The sequence below is a fragment of the Hemibagrus wyckioides genome, linkage group LG03, assembly GCF_019097595.1.
Source record: "Hemibagrus wyckioides isolate EC202008001 linkage group LG03, SWU_Hwy_1.0, whole genome shotgun sequence".
NCBI lineage: Eukaryota > Metazoa > Chordata > Actinopteri > Siluriformes > Bagridae > Hemibagrus > Hemibagrus wyckioides.
The window spans coordinates 26,799,657-26,819,531 of NC_080712.1; the positions used below are offsets into that span (position 1 = coordinate 26,799,657).

At 41.1% G+C, this 19,875-nt stretch overlaps 1 protein-coding gene across 6 annotated transcripts in view; it reads left to right on the forward strand.

Annotated features, from left to right (window-relative positions):
* Positions 1 to 4,728: 4,728 nt before the first annotated feature.
* The window catches only part of fgfr2 (fibroblast growth factor receptor 2), a 35,435-nt gene continuing 20,288 nt past the window's right edge, over positions 4,729 to 19,875 (forward strand). For 3 of the 6 annotated variants that reach the window (XM_058380875.1, XM_058380884.1, XM_058380868.1), the window contains exons 1-5: positions 4,730 to 5,562; positions 7,920 to 8,174; positions 14,725 to 14,991; positions 15,521 to 15,595; positions 18,897 to 19,066. In XM_058380875.1, coding sequence (XP_058236858.1) covers positions 7,994 to 8,174; positions 14,725 to 14,991; positions 15,521 to 15,595; positions 18,897 to 19,066 — 693 coding nt within the window. In that variant the 5' untranslated portion in view covers positions 4,730 to 5,562; positions 7,920 to 7,993. Of the gene's footprint in view, positions 5,563 to 7,919; positions 8,175 to 14,724; positions 14,992 to 15,520; positions 15,596 to 18,896; positions 19,067 to 19,875 lie in introns of all 6 variants that reach the window. The other 3 variants (XM_058380861.1, XM_058380892.1, XM_058380901.1) reach the window with 3 other exon arrangements.

A 19,875-nucleotide genomic window follows, 5' to 3' on the forward strand; every position in this document is an offset into this window, starting at 1 on the left:
GTCAAGCCTCTTGTTTTAATTCTCAGTCATTCCTGAGTAACAGTATGAAAAGTCTTTATTAAAAAAAACAAAAAAAACAGAACAGGTCAACAGCTTTAATAGTGCCGGCCATTTTCTGAGGAAAAAAAAATGTAGGCTGCTAACTGGCTTGGTCAGTTTCAATGAAGAAGGTAGCAACAGCTAGCTATAAATGAATAATAATAAATATATATAAGTATATGTGTATATATTAATATATGATTTTATGGTTAGAATTTATTTACTATATTCCCCAATTACAATGATAAAAATAGTGATGCTATTAACAATGTATGCTAGCTGTGTAAATCACAGCCATGCATCATTGCAGTTCTACAGCCCCTGTATTGGGGTTTCAGAGGAGATTTTCATGCTGGCTGTGCTGACCACAGTAAATTGTTTTTCGGCAAGGTATTTTGTTTGGTTATAATATTGAATTTCACCAAAATGGATGCTTAGGAACACTTGTATACTTTTCAGTCTTTGCATGAATTTGTGATTTTGCTCAATTAATCAAGAAAACTCCATGATATTTGGAAGCAATTTTCCCCAGATTTGAGACTAGACATGCCCTGTGACATGATCACAACACGCATCCCTACCCCACCAAAAAAAAAAAAAAGGTGCAAGCAGGTATAGAAATGTCATTGCTGCATTATAATAACATACCAAGGATGGCCCGGCTTCCCATTATAGTGTTAAAGAAATCCCCTCTGGTCACCACATCCTGAAAAATCTAAGCACACTGAGCACAAATTTAAGTATAAATATCACTGTAATAATTTAAAATCAGATTAAATGCTGTTCAGTAGGACAGTGTAGTATAAAGCTCCCACTTTACTGAAGTTTAGATATATCTCCTAAAAATATTTTACATGTTACTCATGCTTGAGGCTCAGAGAGAAACCCAGGCTTCTTACGCTAAAGAAAAGAAAGAGTGAGTATGACAATAGTCCTTTGACAGAGATGTGACCTGTCTCTTTTCTTCTCTCTGCGTGTCTTTATGGCCCCCCTGCAGGGCTTCCGTCGTGTCCAAGCCTGAGAAGACTAGCATGAGAGCAGCGTAAATCAGGTTTGGACAGGCGTTTGGGACAAAAAAAATCTATTTCTTATTGGTCTCCCCAAACCTGTAGCTCCCCTCTATTCACTCGCCCTGTTCTCCAATTCTAACCCAAGCTGTCACCTTTTTCTAGGGTGCCTCAGATGGCCTTACTGAGCAAGTAAGGGTGAGAAAATAGAGGGGAAAAGGGAAAAACGGGTGAATGCCGGTGAGAAAGAAAGACAGAGAAAACACAGATAGACAGCTCCATTGACACAGCACTCTTGCGTTTTCTTTAACAGCCTTATTAGCTGGTCTGTTCGGGAGTGAAAGAGGACATTTCTTTTCTTAGAGGAAAAAGAGGCGAGCAGCCAGTCTTTCTTAGAGAGGGAGAACTGGAGAAAAAAAGCAGAGGTGAAAGCATATTAGCTGGTGCTCCCTCCCCTTTTCGAACCCACATGCCTCTGGTTTTTTAGGGGGGATGGAGAAGAGGGGTTCAGCTTGAAAAAGGTTTGACCAATGGAAGAGACAGCATGGAGAAGGAAAAAGAAGGGGTGAAAGTAGAGCATGGTAGGAGGCCTCCTTATCACTCTGGTATTTAGGGGATTCTTGATATAGGTGCAGACTTCCTCTAAAGTGTAAGTACTTAAAGGTAAACTCTTGTGAAAACTAGAATCCTCTGATTGTAGGTGAAGTTTCATTCAGACATTGATGAGGATGGTCACAGCGCACATCTGCAGCCTCTGTATTATAAAGGCTACTGCTGTGCTGTTGTATCTGTATATCCCTCTGTAAAAGGCTTGCTGTTTTTGGTTAAAGTATTTGGGATATGTCCCAAATTGTGTATGTTCACTCACCAAACGATTCACAGTCAGAAAAAACAATGAACTGACAATGAAATCAAAGACAAAAAGGATACTAATGACTACTAAACATGAATATTGTAACATCATCTCTACTTCAACTAGGGGTATAGTGATTCCAACTACCAGTTCCCTCCCTGTGTACTTGAAATCAACATGGCCGCTCAACAAGTTCCCCTTCTCTGGTTTTAAATATGTTTACATCAGTATCAGATTTAGATCAGTTAATAGTACAGTATTTGGTTATATCCACAGCACTGATCATATTAGACACTGTATTGAGAATGTAATCATCAATCCTACTCACTATCACTTCTGGCTAGCTTATTGTACTGCATTTTCAAACCAAAATGTTTCATAGAACAGTACCTGTAGACCCTAAAAGTGCAGTTAAAGTAGCTTTTTATGAGCATTACATTCTAACAGAGCAAACAAAACACATCCTTTCATACAGGTGTCCATGTTATTTTTTTCACTTTGCACATTGAATGTCCTGAGGAAGGAAATGACATCATTACATTGCAAATTACCACTTGCAAGGCATCACAAACCCAGCATTAGCTACTGGGGAAGTAGGAAGGAAAACTTTACCCAGGAAACACTTTAAACATATTTGTATTGTAGTACTTGTAAAGCTCTTCTGAGAAGGACTGTGGTTTTATGGATGGCCTATAAACAATGTCAGGTGATAGAAAATGAGAACAACAGAACTTTATCTATGCAATATTACTTTGAGGGACAGTGGCTTAGTGGCTTGTACCACCAGGGTATGAGTTTGATTCCCCCTGCTTGCATGTCCTCTCTATGCTTCAGGGGCTTTCTCTTTTTTCCTTCTAAAGACCTGCACCATATACTGATTGACATCTCTAAACTGTCCGAAGTGTGTGAATGGGTGTGTGTGTACAATTGATCCATAGCATGTCTTGGCACCGCATCCACAATGTTTTGCTCCTTGAGTCCACAGGGATAGGATCCATACTCCCTGAGACCCTATGTAGCATAAACAGAACAGAAAATAAATGGAAGGATAAATAGATTGAGCGTTGTTTCTTTTTTTCTGGAAGGCATACCAGTAACTACACCAGTAGCTAATTTGATCTGTCTAGCTAACATCATTGACTCCTTTTTTCCCCAGCATATGTTAGTCCAAAAAACCTATAATAAATTGGAAAACACTAGCCACTGCTCTTTCCTTGGAGGCTCTCATGTCTTCTCACACTTTGATATATCTCAGCTCTGTTGAGGATGTTTTAACCTCATATTTATCTTTCTTGATATCAGCTAGCCTGAAATTTATTTCTTTGTGGAACATTAGGCAGCTGGTGAAATATCACACCCTCGCTGGCTGATTTCTTGTAATAGGCACAGTCAGGAATAGTGTCTCGGTTGATCATCATCCCTGAAGTCTTGCCATGGTTGTTTTTTTTTTTTTTTTTGTGATTGACAGCTGCTACTATCAGTGGACATTTGAACCGTATTATGAGTAATCCAGGAAATCAACTGGAGTAAAAATCTACAGGGATTTAATGGATGTAATTTCTTTTTTTTTTCTCTTTATTTTATTTTATTTTTCCTCCAAATAGCACAGAGGGTAACATCATTACTCAATCCAAAAAAAGTTAAAAACAACTAATACATTTATTCAGGTACGGCAAAATTTTTGCCAAACATTATTAGTCATTATTAATTTTCTGCTATAGTTTTATTAAGCCTGTTAAAACTATATTTGTAATATGTTTTTGCATTTGTTTTTCCTGACTTCTGTTGTTCCACTGATTCACTTAATGTTACTGAGGAACTAGTACAGGGGTGTCCATTCTTATCCAGATAGGGCCAGTGTGGGTGCAGGTTTTCGTTCCAACCAAGCAGAAGACCTCACCAGATGAAATGTGCCAGTTTTTTGTCACTTAAATCCTCTGCAGAATCTCAGGTTAATGAAAGTCATCCATTCACCACTCTTCATTTAAAAGTGTCTTGTTTCTATCACTCAGAATCTGTTTTAGTACAGATATTTGCAATATCACTCATATTAATTTGCAATTTGTCCCCCCAGGATTCCTGGTTTTTGTGATTATGAATGCAGCAAAAAATGCTTGAGTTTCTTTTGTTAACAAATTATTTATCTGGTTTTTCTTGCGGTTTCTTGTTAATCAATTAATTAATCATTATGATTATGATTAGCAAGCTCAGAATACTTCTTTTGAACATCTTTTAAACCTTTGGCAATTTTGAAAAATCACAAGCTTGATTTTGCGTTCATTTCTGTGATCACAAAATCACCAGATCCTTGAGAAACTGAATGAATAAATCACATCAAAGAGGAGGAGATTAGAAGTTTCTCTCACTTCACCACTTGTAAATTAAACAAACCCACATCCCTTAAATTGTGTAGCTCTGGTTTATAATAAAATCATTCACAAATGAATTATAAAATATTAAGTCAGTTTGTGCCTCTGGGTGCGTTTATGAAAAGGTGTCGGAGCAAAACCTTTTATGGAAGCTAAATCTCCTTAACTATCTATTAAACAAAACTGAAAACCACCACAACAACAACAACCTTTGAACACTTTTAAAGAGTCCACTTGTCCTTTTGGGAAACTCAAACCCAGTATGCAAATGAGCAGGAGGCAGAGTCACTAATTGGACGCGTTAAATGTCACCACAAGGCGGCGGTGTTTTAGTGAGAGTGAATCTCAGGAGGTATGGCAGTGGGACGAGGAGGAGGAGAGGAAGAGGAGGAGGTCGGGCAGAGTTTGCAGTCTGGCCTCTGCTCCACTCACTCCACTCCACTAAACTCCACTCCACTCCAGCACTACATCACTTGTGCGTCGCTGATGTTGGAGCGCACGGCTGAGGGGTGCTGGACTTTCTGAGATTTTTCATTGGAGGACGGAGTCCAAAAGCTCCAGTCAGGAAACGTGTCAGGTTTCAGGGAGCGGGTGGGGGAGTGACATTTCTTCAGGGGGAGAGAGAAAGAGAGAGAGAGAGGGGGAGAGAGAGTGAGAGAGCGTAAGAGAGAGAGAAGAAGGAGGAAAAAAGCTCCAAGCTTGACAAAAGCATATGAGAAGACGACCAAGGTCCTCGGAGACTGAAAAGAGCTTTGGAGTTGAGTGACTAGCATAAGCCCAGAGTGTGTGTGTGTGTGTGAGTGTGTGTAGAGCGTGTTTACTGTGCGCGTGTGTGTAGGAGGACGTCGAGACAGCCGCTTTTTCACACGTTTTAAGTGTCTTTGGAGGAGCGCAGATATCGGACCATCTGAGAAATCCAGGAGGACCTGAATTTGTGCAAGGACGTGAAGGACTCTAACGGAGGGAAAAACAATCTTTATTCTCTTTTTGTCTGCTCTGTTGCTTCCCAAAACTGTATGGACGGATAAATAATAATTAAGCAAACTCTCGCGGATTTTTTTTTTTTTTGCGACGCTCCCATCTGGCAATGCTGCTGGCTGCAAAGGATCAGTGATTTCTTTGGTTGCGGCTTTATTTGTTTACTTATTTATATTTTTGTGCTTCGTTTTTTGCCGACTTGTGGAATTTGGAATAGTGAACTTTTGAGTGGTGGAGTTGGGGGAAGAAAAAAAAAGAAGTCGCTTGTTTCACTCGTTCATGCGGATTAAGAAGCTCAGCACTCCGGGCCGCAGGAGTAAGTGTCGGGTCTGGGGGGTGATGTGTTTTTGTGTTTACAAAAAATAAAAACACTTACAAACAAATAAATCCTAACCACAGGTTGCACGAGACGTGATTTGAAAATGTTTAGGGTAAATATGTGTGTGTGTGTGTGTGTGTGTGTGTGTGTGCAGTAAGAGACGCGATCCGGCCTGTTGCTGGTTGGACTTAGTTTAATATGGGGAAATATTTCAGAATGCCAAATTAATTTTAAGAGATTATTTTGTTTTGGATGGGAAAAAGTCAGATCTTGCATTTGGATCTAATTACAAGAGTGCTGGAGCAACAACCGCTGAAATAAAACCTGGAATGACGGAATTAGATCAAAGTGTAACATTTTAATTAGCGGGTAGGTTTACACAAACAAACAAACAAGAAGCACGCAACTGATTTTGTTGTATTAGGTACTACTGTTGTATGTAGTACTTTAGGTTGCGTGAGAAGAGGTTTTTTTTGTGTGTGTTTTAAGGTTGCTTTTTAACCCAGACATTTGTGATCAATAAAGTGGAGTAAATAAATAATGACTATAAATAGTTATAGTCGCCTAAGTGAAGTCTAAACATGAGAGATTGCTCGGCTGTTGCTTTAACTGAATGCATGCATTGCATTGTGTAGAAGGAGCCTCGTAAATCTCTGAGCGCATTCAGTGTGATTTCATTGTGCAAATGCAAAGTGATTAGAATGTGAAAGGAGCGCTGATGATTAGGCTTTAGATTGGTTTAGCTTGACTACATTGTATGCAAAAAAAAAAACAAATCAAGAGGTTGCTATTAACATGCTGGTGATAACTGCGTTAAGGCGAGGGATTTTTTTTTCACTTGAGACTATATTTATTTGCAAAACGGCACGAGGCTGATGTGTTACTCTGATACACTTAAGTGCTCGTAAAGCGCTCGTGAGGAGTATTGCATTGAATTTTTCAACAACAAAAAAAGAAAAGAGTACACTTTTGTTTAAATGTGATGAAACAGTTCAACTTTTAGTAGTTTGGCAGTATGGAAATCTGGGACTGTGTGAGCTGAAATGTGAGATGTCTCCTTGCTGCTTCACCCTGAATGCATGATTCCAAATGATACCACACTTTTCAGTGTTTTGGAGTTCGCATTCGCCACGTTTGACCTGATTGTTCAGTGAACGATGAGAGTAAACAGCTAATCAATGGCGCGCAGCTGGACTCGTGCACGCGCTTGGGAACCGCAGCTGGACGGTCTCGAGAGTGCCGGGCGCGCGCGCGTCCCCGCGCATCTCACAGGCTTAGAACCCTCACGGGCTACGTCTGAAGCAGCCTAGCAATTAATGTGTCAAAAAATAGCGCTCCACACCAGCGATATTGTATTTCTTTTGTTGTAGCTGTTTTGTTGTTGATTTTTTTACACGACAGAACAGACCTGCAGTTCTGGGTTTAGTGTTGTATTGTGCGGTTTCGGACATAGCAGTCATTTTAGAGCAGCTACGTCACCGAAACCACCTAACGCTCGCGCGGCGTGTGTCACACAGCAAACTAGCGCTAAACCCGAATCTCTGGTTTAATAAATCACACCTTTTAGGAAAGTGTACTAATTGTTTGACAATTATAGAAGTGTAGTACTGCACATTTTCCACAACTTTGTGTAGTAAAGTTTCACATCCTTACAACCACTGAAGCACTTTGCTAGCACAGTTGATTTTTTTTTTTTTTATCCCCAACAGTTTCTCTGGAAAATTTTGCACAAAACTTCACTTTTCCTACCTTTACTACATGTGTGTGTTGTTTACTAGGCAAATAAAATCAAATTTCAGAGAGGAGTTGGTTTACACTGAGGAGTTAGTTTCCAAATATTGTTCTACTAGTTATGATAGATGTGAATTACTTCAGTTGCAGGTTAGGTGTTTGTCAAGGTGAAAGAAAATATTTTTATTTCTCTTTAGAAATCAGTCAGCAGAAAAAAACAGCAACAACCGAATCCTACCAGTCTATTTAAGGTGTGTGGTTGTAAGACAGTAGTGAGATTACTGCTCTATAGTATGAGTACGTTGGTATGTGTGTGTGGAACAGCTTGTTCGACAGCATTTAGCGATGTGGGATGCGTACACACCACATACATTTACACACACACACACACACACACACACACACAACATGCTTTCAATGTTGAACTGTAATGAATTCATTTTGCTCAGCTGGAAACGCAATCCTGTAACAAAATGCCCACATCCATGAAAAGCATACAGTGAAATGAAATATCATGGCTTTAGGATGATAGTACAGGGGCCTCATAACCAGGCTGTGGATTTCTGAAGAAAAACTGCAGCAATCACGTCTCTGACTCTGCCTCTTGTTCTGCTTTGCCGCAGGTGATCGGATCCTTCCAGTGGGCTTCAGTTCATGAGCTGCCGTCTGCAGTTCATGGTCGGGTGGAGGCCCTCAGATGGGATCAGTGTCCAGGGGGAGATGGAGGAAAGGGGGATGGGGAGGTGTGTTTGCCACTGACGCCATGCCCACCTGGCCATGGCTCTTGGTTGTGCTTCTGCTGATGAGCCTGGCGTCGACTGTCCGGGCACGGCCACCTATTGTGCCCAGCGAAGAGGTGGAGGCCGCGGTTGCTGAAGGTGAGTGAGGCTGGACAACTGAAAGGATGACTTTTCAGTAATGAATCTTATCGGTTTATGATATCACAGAGAAAGCAGAGAAATACACACTGGGTTTGTACCTCCCTTTCAATACGAGCTCTTTTCTCACGTCAAGCTATTTTAATTTTATGGGAGGAAGTGTTAGGAAAGGAAAGAATGGGGTGGAGGGAAATATCACTTGCGAGTGAACGGCTCAGGACTGATTTTTTGCTTGCAGTGTTTTTCTTGTTTTGTTGGAAAATCTGTCGGGTCTGAGATGGGATCTGAGATGTTAAAGTGTGAGGGTTAAGAGTTCTTAATCTTCTGTTGCATGAGCAACTCTTCATGTGCCAGAGAGCTAGAGCGTGCAGAATTTTGATTCCATTCCTTTTACGAGAATTTACTTTTTTCAATTAGCCAAAATACCGGTGTCATGTTTTCAGAAGTTTTGGGCTGTTTTTTTTTTTTTTTTTACAATATGTTTGTATTTTCATCTCTCATTATTTTCTCTCCCAGTCTTCAGTCTAAATTTAATGATGTTCTGAGCCATGGACCACACACATACCTGTGAGCTGGCATACTAGCAGCTCATAGTTTGTTTGGGAGGAAAATAAACTGTGCTTGTTCTCAGAAGGGAGTGACACTGAAACAAGAAACAGTTTCCTTACTTTACTTAAAAAACGGGATGTGGTTTGTCTGGGATTGAAGTCTAAAGGCTGCTAAAGTATCCCATATTTAAAAAAAACTTTTTTAACTCGCATTGATTATGCAAAGAAAAACATAAAAAAGATCTGACTTTTGGGATTGTTTCTGCATGGCTATGGCTGCACTGCATTTGTAGAATTGGTAACAAGAATTGCTGTCAGAGTTCATTCTTACCAACATGTCTTTCTCAGCAGGTGATTATAGGTGTGATTATAGCTGTTGTGCTGGTTAAGTCAATTCCTGGTGCTTTAATCACAATGTTAATTAGAAGGAGGTCTGACAAAGTCATTTTAAGAAGCCCCTCTCTACACCCTAGCCCTAATCTAAACGCTCTTTGCCCTTAGGGCTGTAAAATGTCAGTCATCTTAAGCATCTTAAGCAAACGGCTCGTCCCGCATGATGTCCTGTGTGTATGAAACGTTCTGCTCGCTTCAGTTAAAGCCATTTGATAACAAAGCCGGCAATTTAATTACTAAACTTACTTTGCACTTCTTTTCCCATATCATATGATGAAAGATTAAGTGACCAACACGAAGTGTCGTGTGCTGTGGAGGTTTTTCAGCACTCAAGTAGTTGAGTGGGCAGGTAGGCGTAATAGAAAAATAGATAGCTGTTCGATTTAAAAGCTTTAACACAAGTAAAAAGGAATGTGCAGTGTTGTTTTGATTGCATGAAGAAAAAAAACATTGTGTGGTTGTTGTGAGTCTCATGTGAGTAGTTAAGTATCATGTTAGCATGCTACAGCCAAGTCACCTGCATACACACACACACGGCATGGAAAGACAAATTTTTAGCCTAGTAATAGGTCTCGGGAGAACCGTGCCCACCCTGTGCTCACACATATCCTCTGGAGCTTCACAGGGAGATAATGTCCTGGCACTGCCTTCTTCAGGTATTCAGATCTGCTGCTACTTTGCATTTCATTTTCCATTGAGAGTGTAACACTAGAGGCTCGTCTGAGCGCACCCCGGATTCACTTAAGTTATGCATCGGCTCGCCTGCTGCGCTCCAGCTGTTTCACCTCTTACTAAACTCCGAGTTATTTCCAAACATTGTTTTTTTTTCCCTAACTGTCATTTTTTTCTATTTCTAAGATTTATGAGGAATAATCCAAGTCATGTGTTAGTTGTTGGGAAGCAGTAGGAGACCAAGAAGAACCCAGTGTGGAAGTGTGGGAATATGAGAATAACTAAAATGCACAACAGCTAAAAATCGAACATGGTCTGGAGTACATCAGGATCAAAGTTTCATCCTTCTCTTCTTGGTTCTTCTGATTTGCAAAAAAAAAAAAAACTGCCAAACCAGACCCCAGAGCTTTTGGTTTCCATCATTGTTTTGGATTAGATTTATTACAATCGAGTTGTGTCTCAGATAGAAGAAGACAATGCTTTTAAAATCCTGGGTTGGAAATCTTACCTAGCTCCCGTCATCCGCCTCATTTTACCCCTGCAGGTCTGTCTGTATTTAACTCCTCCCCTCCGTTGAACCGGAAAGTTCCCGCTAAATTCTAGAAAGCTCTGAAGCCGTAATTGCAGTGCACACACATGACACACACACACGGTAATGAGATATACTGATTACTGCTCTGGCTTAAAACAGAAAAAACAAAAGAAGAAATTACACAAAATCATTATAACCCATTTTTCTTTCTTTTCTTTCTTTTCTTTTTTTTAATAAAATGCCAGCAAATATTTATACCAGTTTATATTTTCTGCAGTAATCTGTTCCTGGCAGGTTTGGCCTGGAAGTCAGCATGAACCATATGAGTTTGCTTTCTCGCTTTAGCCAAAATGTAAACTTTGTCCATTGAGTTGAGACTAAATATTGTTTAAAAGTTAGAAAAACCCTGAGTTTCACATGAAAAGGATTACACTAAGAGCTTCCGTAGCAGGAACTGATTGCTGTGTTAATCCTGAACGCCATTCGAACCATTATTACACTAGACTGCTGCTTTAAATGGATCTTCTCACGCCTTTGTTTTCCCTTGATGAACATGAGGACACTCTCTTTCTGGACAGCTGCTGTTTGGTAGCTGTGGATGAGGATGTTAATAGCCAGAGTTATTTTATGGTGTTGTCTGATGGTGTGTCGATCCTTAGGTTTGAATTCGCAATTAGCGAGTTAACTGTACCGTGTGACACCTGGCTCCAATAAACGTGTTGCTGGGCACAGCTGGCAGATGCTGTGGAGCAGAGGCTGTGGCCATGTGACCAGGAGTTGTAAATGTTTGTAACTTTCTTATATAAACCTAGATGACTGTTATATTCGTGTTATAGCACCAGGTTATTACTGATGATTGGTGATGGCATTAAAAGCCATGCCCTGCATTGGTCTCAGCTATTTTTGGTGGGAAAATTGGGCAGTAAGAGGACTCTGGGGAGGCCTCAGATTATCGTCTGGAAGACGGTTGCCGTGGACGCCCCGAGAGATTTGTGCCCTTTGGCTGTGCGCGCATTGTCCTGACGATAAAGCCGGCAAAAATTAGAATTTGAAAAGGCGTTTGGAGATTAGAATGGAGAAGTTGTTGGGGATGGGGTGGGGGGAGAGAGAAAAAGGTAGAGTCTTACAATCTCAGTGGCCTACTGGGAAAAGAAAGGGTGAGAAAATGAGGAAGGAGGAGATGGAAAACAGGAACTGGAGTTTGGTTAGGTTAGGGTGGGTTGGGTGTAAGGGGGGAGGTTGGGATGTTTGTGTTTAACTTCACTTGTCGATTGAAGGTTTATGATTTTGTTATCAGTGATGTGGGAATGATTTCCTGAAACACACTGTGAGGTGTTATGTGTCCGATTTGAAAGGCGTCCTTATCGGTTCAATTCTCAATCGCTTCTCCAGTATCCTAGTGAAGGAGGTTGGTGTGAGAATTGGATGAGATGAGTTGAAGGAAGCTTAAATTACATGCTGCTCCTGAGGTGCAAATCGTAAAAAGGAAAAGTAGAAGAGGCGCGAGAAGAACAGCAAGCAGCCATTACACCTGTCTGTATAGTGACTGCTCTCGCATTTTCTCTCTTGAACCCTTGCTTCCCTGGAGGCTGTTTTTCTTCCTTTAACATCAAGCTAGTGCCTGTGTAAAGGTATTGACATATCCTTGTGTTTTCCCATGAAGAATGAGAAAATCAGAGGATGGCAGGGGGTCCAGGCTGGGTGCAGGACAGAGTCATGGGGTCACGAGGGCAGGGGTGAGAGGTTACGGCTGGAAAAAAGGAGGTGTTGACGGCATAGAACAGATGTGGCGGGATTTCAAAGTAGGAAACAGACATGATGAAGGTTTAAAGAGAATGAGAGAAAAAGTGTTCTGAGATGTTGCTTTTTTTTATTATTAGCTGGACTGACAAAGGTCAAGTGCCTTCTCTTTTTTTTTTGTATGGATTTTTTATCAAGAGTGAGCCCTATAAATATGTTTCGGAAGTATTTTAACCACAGAGAGCTCATCTGATCTGTTTCGCTTTTCTGCCTGTTTTCTGTTTTTTTTCCCTGCCTTTATATTGCATGTGACTAGAAATGCTCAGGTGTCTCTTGCCCTTCGCTCATAGCTCTCCTTTTTTACCACCTAAACAATCAGAATGAGGCTCATTCACTATGTTTAAGCTCACTTTCCAGTAAGATGCATGACATAATCCAGGTATTCGAATGCTCTGGTAGTGAATCTGACGTGACGGGACTTGTGTCCGAGGTTTCGTCCCTCTCACCTAAATGTCTTCAAGATCATGCCACAAAAAGTGTGTTCTTACTCCTACTAGACTATTGTGCGCCAGGATAATGAGTCTCAGGTTGGAACAGACGACGTGGATCTGTGCCGTGCTCTTTTATTTTTTTTCCGAATCCACCTTTGATCGCACAATAGAAGGAAGCACACAAGCGAATAACAGTTAACTAACCGCTCGCCAAACACGGGCCTCCGGAAACATAAGGCGCTGAATACAGTTCCCATCAATCAACTGCCACATGACCGTGCAGTTGAAACAGCCAGTTTAAAAAAAAAAAGGACTTAATTATTTCCGGAACGGAGTAAAGCCAGGGAAAGGCGGAGGGAGGAGCAAAAAAAAAGAAGCAACAATAAAGTAACTGTACCTGTGTGGGGAAATATGCCTGGAAGGTTGAGATGGTCACGCACGCTCCCCAAGCCCCCTTCAGTCCTGAGTGTGAAGTGATCTGGCTTTCCCCCGTTTTTCAGAGAAGGCTGTTACGACTCACATAATAGTACAGGAATGTCGCTGCAGGAGAGGCGTGCAGGAAAGCCTGGGAGTGCCGGTTGCACCTTTAATTAGTGCCTCGTCTCATCAACAAGTTCCACCATGCTTTTTCTCCGCCACTGTTGCAGGTTTAACATCTCATCCAGAAGTACCTTTAGTAGCTCCGAGCTCTTTCTTTCTTTCTTTCTTTCTTTCTTTCTTTCTTTCTTTCTTTCTTTTCTTTTCTTTTCTTTTCTTTTTTAACAAGCTACAGTACATTTTTTTATCCTGCATTTAAGCATCTTCCTGATAACATATCTTTCTGTATCAATTTAACCATATTAATTTTACCCAAGGCCAAAAAATGGAATTTGTGCCTAAGGTGCCTGTGTTCAGGATTGAATTTCTTCGTTAAACTGCACAGTGGTGCTTATGAAAGTGACCATATGAAAGTTTTTACTGTTAAGAACTTTAATAAATATTTCTCTATATTTCTATAGTTTTTTCCCCACACAAATGTTTCTATCTTCAAAGTAAAAGGTGATATCAAACCCGTTTTTGTTCTCTGAGATGCCCCAAGTGCTTGTTAAAGGCGTCCTGACTGCAAAAAAGTTACTCAGAATTAAACGTAACAAATACACAGAAGCTTTGTGAACGACGTGTTTTTCTTTTTCCATTCACTTCTCCTATTCGGCTTTTCCTCTGAAGGTGCGTCCGCTTTACTTTACTTAATCGTGTCTATTCATTGAGGAAAAAAAACCCCTCACTTACTGCATCGCTTGTATGCTGCATCGTTTAACGCTTCATTAACAGCTGTGATGGATAGCAGAACCGTTATAAGCGCTTATTACGTTTTTTTTTATGTTTGTCTTATGCAGCCTTGAAATGAATAACAGATGGTGGAGGAGAATCTGATTTCCCCTTGACTCTACCAGCATAAATTGCACATAATTGGTCAAACGAATAAGCAGGATTGTGGACTTCATTTGGGGCAAGAGTGGAATTGACAGGAAGGAAAGAAAGAAGAAAACCAAGGACATTTGTAATGGCAGTGGAATAAATATGGAGGGATTTTTCTATGCACAAATCATCCTTTCTCTTTACATATGACCGCATGCTTAAAAAAAACATTTCTGTGGATGTAGTTAAATAAGATTTCGGTTTACTGAATATAGGACTGCGACAATACAATTACTGTTATACACTGTTCCGGAAAGTTCTTTCTTGATTGCAGAAAGTAAAGGAAAATTTCTTTGAATAATGAAGTCTAAAGTAAAAGTACGCTTGTCTAGTAGTCTGGAAGATGTAACCGGATCTCCTGACCAGCGCAGTTTAGAAAGCAAAGGTAGTGAACTCAAGAACTCGAGTATTTTACAAGCTTTACTTTGGAATGCCAAGATCATTGGCATGATCATAGATCATAAAGCGAAGGTGAATTGCTTTTCAAAAACGAGCAGCCTCAGTCCATTTTTGGTGCTTAGAATTTTTTGCTTTTTTTGCGTTTCCGTCTTCCATTTTAGAGCTGGGTCATGATGGTGTTCTCATGCTTTCGCTTGTTTTCTCTCTCATGTCACCCGGACTGCATTTTCCTTTATTCCTATGCACTCTGTCTCACCTGCTTTCTTTTCTTTCCTCTTTCCTCTCGCTCGTCCCTTTCCCCTACCCTTGCTCTGCAGACCCTTCCGTCAATTCCGAGAGCTCTAAGGCCACCGTGTGCTCGGTGCACCCAGGAGATATTGTGAAGCTGAACTGCCCGCTGCCTGAGGCAGCTGCCATCGTGTGGACCAAAGACGGCACGTCGCTTATTCCGGACAACCGCACGCTTATTGAGCGTGAGCAGCTTCACATCCGCCATGCTGCACCGACTGACTCGGGCCTGTACTCATGCCAGGCCACTGGCGCTAGGTCCACCGATGCGGTTTGCTTCATTGTTAATGTCACAGGTGAGATGCCGCGACCGAAAGAGAACTCTAACCACCAGTCTACAAGCCCGGTTCGGGGAAAAATGAGATGATTTTAGTAGGATTCAGCGTGCGCTTATCTTCTGGCTGGTCCAAAACCCCCATTTAGTGTCATTGAAGTGTCAAGATTATTTTTCGGAGTTTGACGTCAACGTGTTGGACGCTGCTAGGTGCAGGTGTTAGTAGTGCTAAAAGGGAAGGTTTGTTTATTACGTGGAATGCTAACTTTACCGTCTGTTGTCTTTAGCTATGCTTTGTTTCTGGACATTCAATTTCCAGTTTTCCAATAGACTAAACATGCAACTGCAATCTAAAATTAGCATTCCTTTGAATGAACCTTTTTGAAATTTAAGCAGCTTTTGTAGTAGTTGGTTAAGCAGTAACAATCATGTTAATACTTCCATTGCCAACATTGTTCCTTGATTTGTTAAGTAGCTGAAGTAGTATTGCATGAATGTAGAGACCGAGCTGTCAAAGAAGGACGGTTACAGTTTTGCCGGTGCTCTTGCAGATACCATCTCATCCGGTGACGATCAGGACGACGCTGAGCGATCGGATGATGTCGGGGCAGACACCGAACAGATGCGTGAGTATCTGTGGGGGATTCATTCACTTAAGGTATTAGTGTTGGGCAAGGGAAGGTATCTGAGTGGTTAGTTGTGAATAAAAAGGTTGTCAGGATTTGTTCAAATGTGGTTCAGAAGAGCCTTATGTAAGTTGTCTAACTCTCGAGAAGTGCTTCTTATCTGAGTGATCACTCCATGTTGGGATATTACAGAAAAATGTGCATTCCTGTGGATAAACAAAAGGAATAACATGTCTTTGTATAATAGAAATTGTTGTACTATATATATCTTTGCGGCTAGTGTTTTCTGCCTGCACTCTATACAGAACAGAGAATAGATCTGTCTTGTTATTTTCTGTGAGGTTGGTTCGTGTTGTCTTTTGTCACAGATTCATCATTTTTTCACCTCAAAGCGTGGTGGGTCTGTTGATAGAAGAGCATTTCAGTACGGTTGCTTGTCAAGCGATTGTCACCAAGCCTTTTTAGACTCCAAGTAGGGCTCTGCATAATGTCAGCACAGACACATTCCTGGCATTCCCCTGCTGTTCTTTTCGTCTTTCTCCTACACTTTTTCTCTCAGGTAGCTTGGCCGAGAGGCGCCCGTCAGCCAGACTTGTCCATTATGGAAAGCACCCATCTGCTGTGTGTTATTTACCTGAAGAGAGACGTGTTTTGAATCGGGTTCAGGCTCAAAGAGTGCAGACAGGAAGTAACAATGTGTGTCGCTGTGGTCTGCTTTGACATTTATCGTGTAGTGCGATAGAAAGCAGGAGACTATTAGATCTGTTAGAATTTTGAAGTAGAAAGGAAAAAAAAAGGAGAGGATATTGATGAAGATGGGACAGAATTACTCCCATAATATTTTATTCAGATCACACTGTTTTATAAACAAAGCAGAATCTGTTCTGGCACTTCATGTAGATTTGGCGTCTTTCACCAATTTAAAATGGTCTGTAAATAAGTGGTGGTGGGGGGAGATGTGGTGGAGGAAAGAGAAAAGGAATGAAGCCATAAGCTTTTTAACTAGCAAGCTCTGGTTTGGATCAGGACCAGAACTTGTCTTTGCGTGCACTGTGTTGTTCTGGCCTTTGGCAGAGGATGGAGGTGGTAGTGAAGGTGGGGAGGGAATTATTGCATGAGGATGGACGGGGGGAAGTTTGGCAGTGTTTAATAGTGCGCTTGAGGCAGTTTTGGGCTTGATGGTTTGGAACGGTGCCCAACCGAACTACTAAGAACTCTTTCTTTGCAGAGTGGGCCTCAGCAGCAGCACCACGCTAGCATATCATCTTCCTCTTTTAACACCGTGCATCGTTTGTGTTTGGCCACTCCGGCTATATTGGAGTAGACATCTCTGGGCAAAAGGCTTTTCGCAAACTTTTCCGGTTTCTCTTCTTGTTAAGAGGGAGCAGCGCTGCTGAGATCTGTGAGGTCCTCGTAGAGGTTTTGAAGAGTCTTTGTTGACTTTTTTAAATCTGTTGGCCCAGTAGCTTGAGAATCATCCTACTGCTTGGGTGCTCTTGCTTTTAATAGCAAATAGTAAAAATGATAACAATGCAGTAGTGCTGGAACAAGTATCAATAGGATACCGGTAACTTATTTCCATTTGTTCATATGTCAGGAATTTGTAACAAAATGTGAAGAACAAGCCACCAGATTAGTGGGTGGGTGTAGAAGCTTTCTCTGGTGTTTGGGAGGGCAGCTGCTTTGAAATGTGGCATGTCCGGGCAGGGGCCATGGGAACACAGCCCTGCCACCCTTCTTGCCCAAGGGTCATCCTGTTCAACCTGTCTTCAAATCTTTGACCGCTGAGCATCTAAGCATTGCAAGGTCTTAAGGAACATACTGACAGAAAGATACCAGGTGTCCTGTTGGTCTGCAGGTCAGGGAGGTCAAAGGGTTAGAGAAAACAGAAAGGGAGATAGACAGAAAGGAAGAATCCTGCAGAGTTGATGATACCCAGAGGAAGGAAGTAAAAACTGCGATTGCATGTGGAGAGAAGGAAGAACTCTCTATAGTCAGAGAGAGAGAGTGAGAGTGAAGGGAAACCAATTGGCATGCCTTCACGCTAGAAGGAAGACCTGTGTTTACATGTTTGGTATCAAGTTATGCTGGAAGTTTCCGGTTCACACACACCAAGATCAGCCATATATGGTGAATTGTAGTAATTAGGACCATTCCATTTGAGGCAAGATTGCTACTGCTGTGTAAGAGTGCAATTATTCACATTTTAATTATTCACGTAATGGTTTAAGAAACATCTTGATGCTTTGAATTTGAAAGGAAAACTGTTCTTGAGAACTTGAATCCACAGCAGGGAAAAAAAGACTAAAGTGAATCCAGAATTTGAAAGTAGAAGGCTAGGAATATGGGAAGTTTATTCCAGTGTTTGGTTTCAAGTGCTGACGGGGTCCCTGAAAGGAATGTGGACGCAGAATTTCATCAAAACCACATGTCCTTCAGTAGTGTTCCCTGTAAGCCCCAACTAACCGCCTCACCATCCACCATTCGTTTTTTTGTTTTTTTTGCCATGCTAAGAACAGGAGCTACGTTCCTAATGAGTTGAAAAAGAAACCGTTCAGCCCAAGCAAAGGAAATCGAACTGGATGGTCCCATTCTTCTTGGCAAGCCTCCCTTTCTTACACCCTCCACCTCCTCTGGCTGTTTTTTCCCTCTTCTTTCTCTGACTATCGTGTTCTAGAGGGAAAGCAAATATGGTTTTATTTAAGCCGTTTGGTGTGAATTGCACGGTGACGCTGGCTACAATGGGCTTTGTTGTTAAGCCGATCCGGGAGTGTGAATAACAGTTTGGATTTGCCTTCTTGTCCCCTTTGGCTTTGGCCTCTGCTCTACTGGTGTTTCTGCCGAGCTTGTAGGAACAAACAAAATGTGTGTTTATGTCTCTTTTTAATCGGCTGTTGAGGTCATTCGCAAAATCACATTTCATCTGGATTTATCTGAAAGTTCTTAACAGTTAAGACATGTACTTGAAACTAGCTTGAAATGAGAATGTTTATACTGAAATATCCACGATCCATGATCTGGATGTAGTGTTCATAAAACTCCCAGTGTACTGGTTTTATAAAATAAATAAATTAGACTTTATCATGCACACATCTACAAAGACTTGGCAATAGTTGGCTAAGTATATTGTTAATCTAATGATAATGCTAATGTCCTGAATATATATTAGTGGAAACCTTATTTGCAATGAAATCCGTAAGAACTGAAAATCTGTGTTCTACATAAACGCATCATTTTCTTAATGATTTCTCAGCAAGCAATGCCAGCATGATTGGGACACTTTTTTTTTTTTTGCTTTTAGGGGCACCATACTGGACCTCGCCAGAAAAGATGGAGAAAAGGCTCCACGCTGTACCGGCAGCCAACACAGTGAAATTCCGATGTGCAGCGGAGGGAAAACCAGTTCCGACGCTACACTGGCTCAAAAACGGAAGAGCTTTCCGACCTGAAGACCGCATGGGTGGCTATAGGGTAAGACTAACACTTAAGAAGTTTCTTTGCATTCAGTATTCCGAAACACACGCACTCTACAATTCACACACATGGTTACAAATGTTGGAGGAAGAGACATGGTGAAATCAGTCTCGATAAGAAATCAGTGTTGAAATGCTAGTAAGGCAGTTTGTTTCCATTTTAATTAAAGTTCTGACTAAACATTCCTCTGAATGTACCCAAGGCGAGGTCACTGGTGTTAACAAACAGTCTAAAGCGCTATGCTGGTGTCTGGCCCCGACTCTACCCGACCCCTCGGTTAATGTTTAATAGATTTAACTGGAACACTTTGTTGGCCAGGTTTCCTCAACTAGTGATCATTTGTGCTTGCTGGACCAAGATGCAGAGATTTTGCTCTAAAACCGCCAAATTTTTTACAGCGTTAGAATCAAAATAATAGCATACACTAAACCGCTTAATATCAAAGAATAGATTGTCTAAAGTTTTCTTCAGATCAAACTTTGGTTATTGTTCATGCACCATACTACAACTTCCAGGCACTGTGAAGACAAAGAAAACTTCAAAATTTCTCTTAGATTTGATTTATTCGCCATGGAAATACCATGACACCATGGTGTTTTTAACAAGACTTTGATTTTAGCTAAAGACCTTTAAATACATCCCACATGACAAGCTCTGTTTTGATTGGCGGCTGAGCACAGGGTGGGATCTGCATGTTAACAAACAAAATTGTCCAACAAATCCTGTGGTGAACATGAAGAGAACTTTGTCTTTTTCTTCTATACTATAGCAAAGATTATGGTACTAAAAGCCAGAGTAGGAAAGAA